Raw genomic sequence first — 13,824 nt, 5'->3', positions numbered from 1 at the left:
CCAAACTGCTTGCCTTTATCCAGCCCTTGAGGCACCATTCCTTCAACTGACACCAACAACGGAGCACTATTTTTCTCATTGATATAAATGATGGAACACTATTCTTCCCACTGACACCAATGATGGGGCACTATTCCTTCCCTGAATACATGATGGGGCCAGCAGCGGCCTGTCTATAAGGGGCGAAGGAGCGCCACCCCCCTAATCTCCATGCTCTGGCCCCCAATCTCCATGTGGGGCACCGGATGCATAGAATTCTGCAAGCTTTTACTTTTTTTATTTTTTTTGAAGCACATTATTAGAGCCTGAGGCTCCAATTGACTTCAACCCACTTGTGACATTAGCATATCAAAATCCGCTATTGTCTTCCTGCTTCTCCTCCCGACCAAACAGGACAGGAAGTGGGGCACTATTCCTCCCACTGACACAACAATGGGGCACTATTCCTCCCACTGATATAAATGATGGAACACTATTCTTCCCACTGACACCAATGATGGAGCACTATTCCTCCCCATAATACCAATGATAAGGCATTATTCCTCCCCCTAATACCAACAAAAGTGCACTATTCCTCCCCCTAATACCAACGATTGGGCATTATTCCTCCCCGTAATACCAGCGATTGGGCACTATTCCACCCCCTAATACCAACGATTGGGCACTATTCCACCCCCTAATACCAACGATGGGGCACTATTCCTCCCCCTGTTACCAAGGATGGGGCACTATTCCTCCCTGTAGTATCAATGATGGGCACTATTCCTCCCCTTATACCAACGATGGGGCACTATTCCTCCCCAAAATACCAATGATGGGCACCACTGCTCCCCTTATACCAATGATGGGCATTATTCCTCCCCCTAATACCAACAATGGGGCACTATTCCTCCCCATAATAGCAATGATGGGCAGTATTCCTCCCCCTAATACCAATACCAACAGTGAAATTTCTGTTCCTGACACTGTGCCTGTCCAGCTGGGAATCTGGGGTTTTCCTGGCCATCTTTGTGTATTCCATTATTATATTCTACCTAATATTAAAGAAAAAAATTAAATCTAGCCGGGATGGTGGGAATCCCTCATAATGGATACAGCAGGTGTGCAGACCTGAGAACTCAGTGCAGGGATGGTGGGAACTCCTCATATTTGAAGGACATGTGGATTAAACCTGGAAAACCAGAGCAAGGATGGTGGGAACGTCTCAAAATGGGTACAGCAGGTGAGCAAACCCAGGAACTCAGCACAGGGATGGTTGGAAGTCCTCATATTGGGCACAGTAGGTGTACAGATCTGGGAACTCAGCACAGGGATGGTGGGAATCCTTCATAATGGGCACAGCAGGTGTACAGACCCAGAAACTCAGCACAGGGATGGTGGAAATCCCTCATAATGGGCACAACGGGTGTACAGGCCCAGGAACTTAGCTCAAGTATGGTAGGAACCCCTCATAATGGGGACAGCAGGTGTGTAGACACAAGATTTTTAGCTCAGAAATATCACCAATAGGATCCCCTAGGGATAACAGAGACAACCAGTTTCTTTCTTCAGCATCTACAAATCTCTGAAATATCAATTTGGGTGTAACATCTCTTTAAAAATATCCTAATATACCTTCATGAAATTTAATGTCATATTACAATATTCTATGGATCTTATTCTTCTAGGCCATGTTGGGGCTCCTCTTCCATGTAATTTTCTGAAACTGGTGGATGTGGCAGATATGAATTATTTCTACTCTAATGGGGAAGGAGAGGTAAGTTGGTCTTTGTGATCTGTATAACATTCCCTTAGAAAATATAACAAGGGCCAGTTTATGATTTATTCTTTCTCACTCCTAAAAACCATCTCACCATGAATTTCCTTAAGTTGCGGGAACCATAAAACTCCAAAATAAAAATAAGAAAAGTACGATTTCCTTCCACTTCTGGCAGACACCCATCAGATGAATAGAAAGTCAGGAGAAATCTCCCCAGTGGGCACACAGACAGCTTTAAAAGAACAACCTCACTGTTGTCTTTTAAATCTGACCTCCAGCCTTCCCTGTAGTCATGGACAGTTGCACAGGCTCCTCTTCTGTACTGAAACTGCTTACTCATATCACTGCAAACTGTGAGCTTCTCACAATGTGCATTTGCAGCTGCAGCAAGCCAGATAGACCTTGCCTCCTTTCTTGGCTGCAGGCCATCCAGTATCATCTAGCCATTTCCTCCCCAGCTTGACTGCCCCTGGATGTACATGATTTGAACACTTTGAGGGAAAAATGAAGAAACAAAAAGAATACAAATTATGTAGCTAAAGTAAGCTATTTGTTCTTCCTTTTTAAATCATTCCTTGCATTTTTATATTACAGGTCTGTATCAAAGGCCCCAACGTGTTTCAAGGTTATCTGAAAGACCCGGAGAAGACAGCGGAGGCAGTCGATGCAGATGGCTGGTTGCACACAGGAGATATCGGCAAATGGCTTCCTGTAAGTAGCTCCAACATGTTTTGGGTTTGTCCACCCATGAAGAACACTAGAATTATGCTCCAGCTTCTTATACCTCTCAAAGGCTTCTATGGTGCTTTGAAGGCCCTTTCACATGCTCAAGTGGTATTGTGCACTTGCATGCAATTTTGTGCATTTTTTATGCATGTTTACAGTATGTGCCTTTTTGGGCATCTTAAGGCCCCTTGCACACTGGAGCTTTACTTGGCACAGGTTTGGTGGTCCAGCGCCACTGCAGACAGCCTGTCTAAGTCTATGGAAGGCTGTGCCTTGATGGGCTGAACGCTGTGCTGAGTGGTTCTGGCGTTTTAGTGCCCTGTCCATTCAACAGTGAATTTCTGGAACACAGAAGATCAGTGTGCAAGGGGCTTTAACAAGCTTTTTTTTGTTCATGTATTATGCAAAGTAAGGAGGAAACATTCAGAATGTTTGATACATGCTTCTGTCCATTTGTAACATGAATGTATGTAAACGCATTTCGTCATCGACATCAGAGGGCGTCTGACGAAGTCGATGATGAAACGCTTTAGGGAGTGACCACGTGGCTGCTGAGTTAGTCAACAAGTGTGCAGGTCAAACACAAAGAAAGAAAAAATGATCCGTTCCCGAATTCCTCCCCACGCAGCGCTACGGATAACCAATGAAACAATATGAAAGACAGCCCTCCAAAGGAGGCAATGTATAAAATAGTAGCCACTTAAGAAAAAATTTCAAATGAATATAAAAGATAAAAACAATTTGTCACCGATCGATACATCAATCGGTTAGCAAAAAAAGTCCTCTCCCATCAGGCGTCCAATCACAGCGCCTGTCGTTTCAGCCAATCAGGTGATGGGTAACAGACCTGGGCACCTTATTGGTGGAGAGGTGGTTCAGTGTTGGGACAGGGAATATTCATTCGCTGTTCTAAGACACCTGGTTGAACTGCGAGAGCCAGGCCGTGGATAGATTCATGCAATGCATGAATCTATCCATTGGTCATAAAGGGGGTGGCTGGAGAGAAGGGGCGGTGCCCGTGCGCCCTTATTGATGCACTGCCACTGGTAAAAAGGTTACAAATGCAACCTTCCCTCGCAGGGGATACCAACAGTAGGCTCAAGACTAAACAATGTGAATAACTACATATATGGAATGTATTTTTAATGAATAAACTGTCGATCAACAGGGACCCACCGGCCTAGGCCAGGGGTCAATACAGGGTGCCTAAACCTTAGGGAACAGGAGTGAACTTACTCCTTTTCAGGAAAAAAGCACCTAGCATAAAATACATCAGTAAAAAGAAGACTGACAGCAATAAACAGGTATTAAAGGCCAGATAAACTATATTGTCCTCGGTATCCATTGGATCAGGGGTCTCCAAACTTTTCAGTACAAGGGTCACAACTCATATTTTACAAATATTTGCAGGCAAAAAAAATCCTTCCTTACATCAGGGTCCCTATCAGAGTGTCCTTTACATCAGTCATTCCTTACATCAGGGTCCTCATCAGAGTTCCCCCTTACATCAGGGTCCGAATCAGAGTCCTCCCATACATCAGGGTCCCCATCAGAGTCCTCCCTTACATCAGGGTCCCCATCAGAGTCCTCCCAGGGCCCCCATCAGAGTCCTCCCTTACATCAGGGTCCCCATCAGAGTCCTCCCTTACATCAGGGTCCCCATCAGAGTCCTCCCAGGGCCCCCATCAGAGTCCTCCCTTACATCAAGGCCCCCATCAGAGTCCTCCCTTACATCAGGGTCCTGATCAGAGTCATCCCTTAAATCAGGGTCCCCATCAGAGTCATTCCATACATTAGGGTCCCCATCAGAGTCATCCCTTACATCGGGGTTCCCATCAGAGTCCGCTCTTATATTAGAAGTGGAGACCATAGACAGCTGCTGACCTTAATCCTCAATCAGTGCACATTGAGAATAAGCCACTAATCCTAGATGTTTGGAGACCCTGCATTTGAGCATCTTTTTTAATCTGGAGGAACCCTTAGAATTCAGAAAAGTTCTGGAGGTACATACTGCGTTCAACTTTACTGTTCAGCACAAGCACAGACACTCCATACAGGATTCTCCCTCTAATCTAATGCATTTAGTCCCTACTGAGGGAATCCCTGCTAAAAATGATTATATCTACTGCTTATGGTAAAATAATAGCATGCCATACCTACCATATTTGACACCCAGAATGGATCATTTTACCACATACTTCTGCTATACAAGACAACAATAATCTTAATATAAAATAAATAACAATAATGGCCATAAAACAAACACGGGGAGATTTACTAAAACTGGTGCACTCGAACCAACTCAAATCAACTGGTGAGTGCAAAATCAGGTGCAGCTGTGCATGGTGGCCAATCAGCTTCTAACTTCAGCTTGTTCAATTAGGTTTTGACGATAAGCCCACATTCACATCGGGCCGTTTTGACATGCGATTTGATATGTCCGAATCGGTGCGACACCAAATTTGCAGCGCCGCACTGATTCCCATAAGTAGTTCCTGTGCTACTTTTGGTGACTTCGGGGGCGATTTGAATAGACATCTGTGCTTGAACCCGCACAGATGTCTGTCAAATCCCCCCCCGGAAGTCGAACTGCATTGCCGGTTTGAAATTGTGCGAATCAGCTGAACCTACACAATTTCAAACCTGCCCTCAATGTGAACCTGGGCTAAAATCTGGAAGCCGAAGGTTTCTGTGCACAGCTGCACCAGATTTTAAAGACTTTGAAAAGTGTAGTGTCCTCTTACACTGGTGGTCAGTGGAGAACTGTCCCCTCTACATTGGTGGTCAGTAAAGAAGTAACCCCTTACATTGTGTAGTGTGTATTTGAGCCAAACGGAGCACCAAACAAAAAAAATAATTAAGTCCAAAAGTGTCTATTTGTTTCCACAAGTGACCAAAAGAAATACAAAAGGTGGCCAACGTGTTTGAGGAGCCAGAACAATCCTCTTTCATCAAGGCTACCAAAGATTAAAAATAATATATGTAGAGAACATCAATAAAAAAAAAAACAAAAAAAAAAAACAAAAACAAAACAATAAAAGCATTAATAAAATGTCAGTAATGTTTTATAAATGTTCTCTACATATATGATTTGTAATTTCTGTATCTTTTGTAGCTCTGATGAAGGGGGATTGTTTTAGCCCCAGAAACACGTGAGTGCGTTTTTCTTTTATTTTTTGGTCACTTATGAAAGCAAATAAATACCTTTGGTCTCTATGAAACAGTTGTTTGGTGCTCCCTTTGGCTCAAATACACAGATTACTCAATTCTGGTGACCTCTGTCCCTCAGGAGGGGGCAGAAAGTGAGGCATAACATGTAACAGGCACACAAAAATAACAATCTAAAAAATACAAAAAGGTGTGCCAGACCAAAATCGGATAAAATAATGCAAGATAATTTTAATTGTTGATAAAAAAAGTCATATAAAAACAACAAATAATCAGTGTTTCATAGCTGGAAAAGATCTATCACAGTGGTCTCCAAACTGCAGCCCTTTGCTCGCCTTTATCTGACCCTTGAGGTACTTTTCCTCCCATTGATACAAGAAGCTATTTTCTCCACTGACACCAACAAAGGGGCATTATTCCTTCCACTGATACCAATGATAGGATACTATTCCTCCCGCTGACACCAATGACAGGGCGCCATTCCTCCCCCTTATACTAAAGTTTTGTTGTTTACTCCCACTGACGCCAGGACAATTTCTACTTCCAATAACTGTAGTCTATCCCCCTAAAGTCCAAAGGATAGTAAACTGGCCCTTTGTTTAGAAACCCCTGATCTATCGGATTCAAACAGGGCACAATGGCTCCAGTGAAACTGCCAGAGTACCCCTTAAGAGGACCCTTGGTTTCTTTGAAATGGAAAGACGTAGATCCCCCAACATTCAATTCTGGATATGCTTTATAAAGAAGGGCTTGCCCTTGTATAAATTACATATTCCTCTAGAGCAGACGTTCTCAACCTTTTCAACACAGAGGAACCATTGAAATAACTTTCTGGTCCCAGGAAACCCCCAGTAAAAGAAGAGTGGTGTCAGTGGGAACTTACCTGAGAGGCAGAAATTGCTCATTGCTCAAGGGACCCCTAGCAATTTCTGGAGGAACCCTGGTTGAGTAACAGAAGCTGTCTAAAGAAATTTGATAAAATCTGGTCAGGGTGGTTGTCAACAATGTCCACTACCATAGAGGAGTGATATATCTAATATGTGCCTACAGTTGATAATTGATTGTATTTTGGGAGGGCTTTCATACCATGTCCTTTGAAGGCTCTTTAACTCTACATCTATTGGAGTCTATCTATAGGTGCAAATACACAGACTGTACATTACTCCGTGTATTTGCACATTCTCTTGTTTGCATAAATAAGAAAATATTAATGAAATTACCCTTGAAAAAAAGAAAAAAGAAGACCTTGGGTTTGAATCCATGTGTAGAAAGTCCAATGAGAGTGTCAGACCAAAGATCTAAGAGACCAAAAACTTTTCATATTGATGCTAACTCATAGAAAGAAGACATAAATCATCTAACATGTTTTGGGGGCTCAAAGGTCTCCCCCTTCTTCAGGGTTTAGATATTTTATAGGGATTTTCATGTGAACAATGAAGTATTACAAAAAGCTTTTTGCTCCCAAAGCGAGCCAGGGCAATAAGCATGGGGGTGGGGTTGCTGTTAGGTAAGCTGTATAGGGCCCCATAATTTTCAATGGTGGCCCTGGGCTCAATCCATGGAAGTCAATCGGAGATGGGCAAAAGACATGGAGTGATCCTCTCTGATTGGTTGCTCACATAATTCCACTACATATAATACTAATAAAACCTAACACTGAATGATATTTGCCAACCGTCATCCCCTGGGGAATACGAGGCAGCTAGGCCACCAATATGTGATCAAATGAAGTTCACATCCCCTATATTTAATCAATAAACAGAACAACCACTGCCAAATGCTGATTTCCCGTGTGCTTAGATGCCCCTTCGTTCTAATTTGGTGCTAACAGTGGCAAGGCTGAACCCTGCTGGGAGGTAATTATGTTTTTGTGCTCTGGTTATGTATTCTGTAAATCAGTGGAATCAAGAATGGTTCACAATAACAAAGCGGAACGCCAATATTCTGTCTCATGGCGAGATTTCCAGGTATACTCAATGCTGCAGAAGCAAATCATTTTATTGATTCTTCCAGACATAAGGCATTCACAGTGAAAGGTCATTCTGTGGATATTTAAAGGAGAACATAAGTCCTCTTCACTTACCTCCACTTAAGCATTGGAACATGCGCAAGCTCCCTCCCCACCGCTGACATCTTCACCTTGACTACTTCCAACTTTGGCCTCTTTGGTAATCTTGATTGGTCAGCCTGGGGTAACTTCCATGCATGCGCACAGGAGTCAGTTCATCACAGGCATCCAAAGAATGTCAAGACTGTACGCTGACCTGGTCATGTGTGGGCTCAGTGTACAATCTTTAGAAGCTCGCTAGCAGGAAGGCGTTTCTATTGCAGAAAAGGCATACAGTATCTCATTTGCACGAAAAAATCCACCCACCAGAAAACCTTACTCTACACTTTAAAGTCACCCCCCTTTATAAACATTGCCTCCCCACTGCTGTTTTTAATTTCCCCTTTCTGTTACTAATGAATCCTATATAAATACATTTTTTTTTACTTTTTCCAAGGGGTCGCCTGTCTGCAAAGCTTCAGCCAAAGATACATGTTAAAGCCGAACTCCAGGAAAAATATATTTACCATCTACCATGTAAAAATTAAACTACCTGTAATGATGGGTGTCCCATTACTAGTTTCTACTGCATTTATAAAAACTCTAATGCCCTGTACACACGATAGGATTTTCCGATGGAAAATGTGTGATAGGACCTTGTTGTCCGAAATTCCGACCGTGTGTAGGCTCCATCACACATTTTCCATGCTTGCTATAAAATTTTCCGACAACAAAATCCGTTGTCGGAAATTCCGATCGTGTGTACACAAATCCGACGCACAAAGTGCCACGCATGCTCAGAATAAATTAAGAGACGAAAGTTATTGGGTACTGCCCTGTTTATAGTCCCGACGTACGTGTTTTACGTCACCGCGTTCAGAACAATCAGATTTTCCGACAACTTTGTGTGACCGTGTGTATGCAAGACAAGTTTGAGCCAACATCCGTCTGAAAAAATCCATGGATTTTGTTGTCGGAATGTCCGACCGTGTGTACAGGGCATAAGGGGTCTATTTATAAAACATTCATTGCACAAATGTCAGCAGCATTTGTGCAAATGTCACTGTCATTTTTCTAAGAGATCAACGCTTGTATGTTCAGCTCCATCTAGTGGCTAAAATGCAGTATAGTTTTCTGAAATACCTCAATGAGAAAACTATCACTGTCAGGGCGGTAAGGATGTGGAACTCTCTTCCACAATCGGTGGTGTATGCATAGTTTTAAAAGACTCTTGGATGTGCGTCTTAACGTAAACAATTTAAGGGCATATGGGAAATGATTTTTCTTGCGGCTTCACAGTCGGGTGCCCCCATTTGCAATGACGGCTCCGCGGAGAGGAGGGGGAGAGGAGCGAGGCTTCGGGCGGCCGCATCGCTGGACCGTGGGAGAGGTGAGAGTCTGTTTATAAAAAGTCAGCAGCTACACTTTTTGTAGCTGCTGACTTTTAATAAACTTACAAACGAGTGGAATGCCGCTTTCAGGGTTTATTTACACTGGGCAGTACGTCCGGGTACGCATGCTTTTTTGCGCGTTCCTGCACATCCTGATTTAGGGCAGCCCATTCATTTCATTGGATTGCCTTATGCGCATAAAAAGTGTAAAAATAATGCTGGCACAATTTTTAAGATTGTGCTGCAGCGAAACGCATTGGTCCTGCAGTACCATGTGTTTTGATAGGCGTCAATGCATGTGTGTTTGCTAGATGTATGGAAGTTCCATTAAGAATTAATGGCACCAGTGCTCATCTGTAATAGGCAGCATGTTTTTGTACGGTGAGGGGGAAAATGCTTGTTTTCCCACATTGCGCCTGGTGTGAACAAGCCCTAAAAAATGATTAAAGCGGGGTTCCACCCAAATTTTGAACAATATCTGTATGTATTCTCTTCCTTGCCTAGATGCTGACATGCCGTTTAAAAAAATTTAAATCGCCGTAATTACCTTTTATTTTTCTATTCTTCTTAGCACTTCCTGGTTCTCCTCCGTGGGAGTAGGTGTGTTTCTAGCCTCTCCCAGACTCCTGGGAGCTAGTCTCAGGCTTCCCAGGATGCCACTGAGCATGTGCGGGAACGAGCGGTGAATGCTGGGAGCACAGCATTCACCACATCCAGGAAATAAATGCTTGTGGGCTTCAAATGCCCACAATGAAGATGGAAACCGCCTGCAGTGAATAATATAAGTTATTCTTTCCGACGAAATCTGACACAGGCGGACATATTACACACAAAATTTGAGTATGTAATGCTGAGAAGAAAAGTTTGTGAATGAACTCAAAAAAAAAAAAACGATAGATAGGTGGACCCCCGCTTTAATGTCATTATATGGTCTATACAGTTTGCTCCGTCCTTTACAAAGTAAAAGCCTGGTAGACAGTACCGTTAGGAAACAATTCAATACAAACGGGTTTAGGAGGGCGCTTACATTCCAAAAAACATTTGTAGGTTTTTTATTATTAAATGACAACGGGGTCATTTTAGGTTGCCATTTTACAATGCTTAGAGGGGATTTCCTTCTAAACGCATAGATGTTATTGTCTTTTAGAATGGGACCCTGAAGATCATCGACAGGAAGAAGAATATCTTTAAACTGGCGCAGGGCGAGTACATCGCTCCGGAGAAGATAGAGAACGTATATATCAGAAGCGGGACTGTGGCTCAGGTGTTTGTACACGGTGAAAGTCTGCGGGTAAGGACATCATATACTGTGAAAATGTGGATGGTAATCCTCTTAGAAAAATGCTAATGATACACGGGTGGGGGGAGGAGCTGGGGACCAAGAGATATCTAATTAACGACAGCTTAGAACAAGATATATACAATTAGAGGCAGCTCCCTTATGAATAAGCCCCAGAGGACAGCCGCGTTGCTGGAACATGGAGGATACACGTTGACTGACACATGGCTTGTATGATATATGATATATAATATATGATAAATGATGAACCTCATGGGTAGCCATGCATCAAGCCACAGTATTACCACCCCCTAACCACCCACATAAAGTCTACAATACAGCTATAGGGGGCTGTTTTCATGCCATGGTTGCAGCAAGTTCAACGCAATATGCCGAGTTGACTGCCTGACATTCAAGTCAATGGGGCCACGCTGCAACTGCGAGCCAAACCCGGTTGCTGTGCATTAGTCCCATTATAAATTTCTGCTTGGCAAATATAAAATAGCAAGCAAAAAAAAAAAAAAAAGCATCCAGGAGGTGGCAGGGATTTCCTCCTGACAGCGACACTCTGAAACGTGATCCACTGCAATTCACTTTTCACTGCGTGAACTTAGCCCAAGGCCTCATTCACATGTGCAACTGGGGAGGCAAAAAAAAAAACATGCGGTTGAGCCGTGATTTTGCCACCAGCCCTGACCACCCACCTGCAGCAAAACATAAACAGCATGTTGCTTTTGGCTGGTGGTGCAGTTCTATAGTGGCTGCCCTGCAACCGCCCTGTGATTGCGCCACAGTAATTCAGCATTTACTGTAAATGGTTTAAGCAGGCTATGAGGAAGCGGCATATCACCGTCTGTCAAACCCCCTCTGAAAATTGATCAAATTGTGGATCACTTTTTAGTGGAGCGGCAGTTTCTGCTACAGTTGTGAACAAGCCCTTAGTGTCCTCGTGCCTAATAGATGTGTAGAAGGGGTGTGTAAGTGTCCTGTTGTACTGTATCTCTCCCCCTATACTTATGGGAATATGGTCATCAAATGATGGGCTGTGGCTCAGTGGTTAGGACAGTGAACACAGTGAGCAGTTGTTTACTCTCCACAACGGGGGGGGGGGGGGGCACAAAAAAAATTGTTGCAGCATGAAGCTTGATATTCTCACTGGCAGAAGTGACTGGTCACTTTGGATTGAAAGATAGGGATGAATCAGTCGCTTTTATTCAAGCACAAAATCTGCTCAGCAGCCTAAGAAAAAAGATACAAATTTTAGGTAAAGACGTGTCTTGTTATCGTGGATATTTAAATAATTTTACATAATATTACATTTCAGCAAAGCTCCAAGACAGTGCCTAAGCTGAGATGATGTCATCAGTCTGCTGCAGCCAGGAGGAAGCGTTTCCTTAGTCTCCTCCCCTCAGTAATTAGACTGCAACATTGTAACTTTGTAGCAAGTCACAAGGTGAGAGGCTGCAGCAGGAGCTGATTTGTGTCAAACAGATCAAAACAGCTGAAAACAGCTCCAACAGTTTATGCAGCACTTTACAATATAAAAAAGGAGACAGCACAATTACAATACAATAAAATACAAGAGGGTTAGGAGAGCCCTGCTCATAAGAGCTTACAATCTAAGAAGGTGGGGCAAGATTATAACTGTGGGGGATGAGCTGATGGTAGTGGGGGCTGGTGCTTCATTTTTTTTTTGGGGGGGGGGGGGGGGGGGGGCGGCAAACAAACCCCCCCGCCAGGTCTGCACTTACCCCATCTAGGTCGTGGTATTCCTGGCTTCTCCTCCTGGCTAATCCAGTCTTAAGAGCCAGTTCCTGTCCCGATTGACCGGGAGGAGAAGCCAGGAGACAATAGCGAATATTGATTCGTTAATGTCACAATTGGGTGGGCTCGGGGCACAGCGCTCTGCACCCCAAGCCCAGCCTTTTTGAAGCCAATTAGAGCCTCAGGCTCTAATCATGTGCTTTAAAAAAAAAAAAAAACTCATAGAAATCTATGTGTCCGGCACCCCGCATGGAGAACGGGGGGTGGCACATGGAGATTAGGGGGGGGCGGCATCCCTTGCGATCCTTATGGACCAGCTGCGGCTGGCTGAAGGAAGTGGTAAAAAATTAGTTGATGTATGCCGTGATAGGCTTCCCTGAAGAGATGAGTATCGCAGTTCCACAATGACGCTGATCGCTGCCATTACTAGTATAAAAAAATATAACATAAATTAATTTCTGTTTACATATATATCATAGTTTGCAGACGCTATAACTTTTGCACACACCAATCAATATACACTTATTGGGATTTTTTTTTACCAAAAATATGTAGCAGAATATATTTTGGCCTAAATTTATGAAGAAAGTTGATTTAAAAAAAACATTTTTATTGGATGTGTTTTAAAGCAGAAAGTAAAAAAATTTTTTTTTTTAAGTTGCCGGTTCTTTTTTTGTTTATAGCGCAAAAAATAAAAAGCTAAGTGGTGATCAAATACCACCAAAAGAAAGCTCTATTTGTGGGGAAAAAATGACAAATTTAATTTATGTACAGCGGGGCATGACCTCGCAATTGTCAGTTAAAGTAACGCAGTGCTGTATCGCAAAAAAAAGGCCTGGTTTTGAAGAGGGGGTAAATATTCCGGAGGTCAAGTGGCTAATAAACAGCTGCCAACAAACAGAAAACTTGAAAAAGAGCTCCACTTGTTTCTCTATGTCAGGCACATCTACTACATCACAAGTGAGAAATCACGATTACAGAAACAGAACTGAAGACCAGAAGCCTGCATATCGCAGTCAGACATGATACTGTGTATCATACTCCCACAATAGCAGAGGATGCAAAGCAGACAAATGCGGAAGGCCATCTCAAAAGCGGGGACCCAAGCGTACTTATGCCATTCGTCTACTGGAAATACAGGAGGGAACTACAAGCAACTAGGGAGCCCACCCAGGCATCCGTACAACGTATGGATCTTGAGTAGTGTCAGGGTATTCAAGCCACTGAACAAAGATTTTGTTGAATGTATTTGGACATCCTCAGCTATCGTAGACAACTCTAAACAAGGGAAGTGCAGAGTTCACAAGAAATTTCCATTTCATCAAAGAGGGGGAAGCAGCTAATTTCCAAAGCAACCTGTGACCTTCCTGGGAGTTAGCGGCTCAGCCAATCCCAAGAGGCAGACCTTTACATCTAGAGGCACAGAAATAGCTATTACCAAGGTGATAAATTGTAAGATTTGTGCCCTGTAGGCCTCCATAACCGGACATGACCAAAAAATGTGGATAAATCTGCGTGTGGATTAGTGCACCACCAGATACCAGAGAAGCTCAATGGGGAGAATTTCTGAACATGATCAACCATAAGAGAAGAGCGATTCATTAAATTGGATCAGCCTATCTTGCACTGAAATTAGGTATTCAAAGGGATAGTTCCAAACATCGTCCCAGTCATCCAAATTTGGGACCTC

The 13,824-nt window shown here is 43.2% G+C and overlaps 1 protein-coding gene across 3 annotated transcripts in view; it reads left to right on the top strand.

Annotated features, from left to right (window-relative positions):
* Window positions 1-13,824, top strand: part of ACSL5 (acyl-CoA synthetase long chain family member 5) — an 85,311-nt gene that overhangs the window by 64,839 nt on the left and 6,648 nt on the right. For all 3 annotated transcript variants that reach the window (XM_073595888.1, XM_073595886.1, XM_073595887.1), the window contains 3 exons: window positions 1,668-1,756; window positions 2,354-2,470; window positions 10,239-10,382. In XM_073595888.1, coding sequence (XP_073451989.1) covers window positions 1,668-1,756; window positions 2,354-2,470; window positions 10,239-10,382 — 350 coding nt within the window. The remainder of the gene's footprint in view (window positions 1-1,667; window positions 1,757-2,353; window positions 2,471-10,238; window positions 10,383-13,824) is intronic.

This window comes from Aquarana catesbeiana, linkage group LG08 (genome assembly GCF_042186555.1).
Source record: "Aquarana catesbeiana isolate 2022-GZ linkage group LG08, ASM4218655v1, whole genome shotgun sequence".
NCBI lineage: Eukaryota > Metazoa > Chordata > Amphibia > Anura > Ranidae > Aquarana > Aquarana catesbeiana.
The sequence above is the reverse complement of the archived record's forward strand: the minus strand, read 5'-3'. Positions and strand labels throughout refer to the sequence as shown.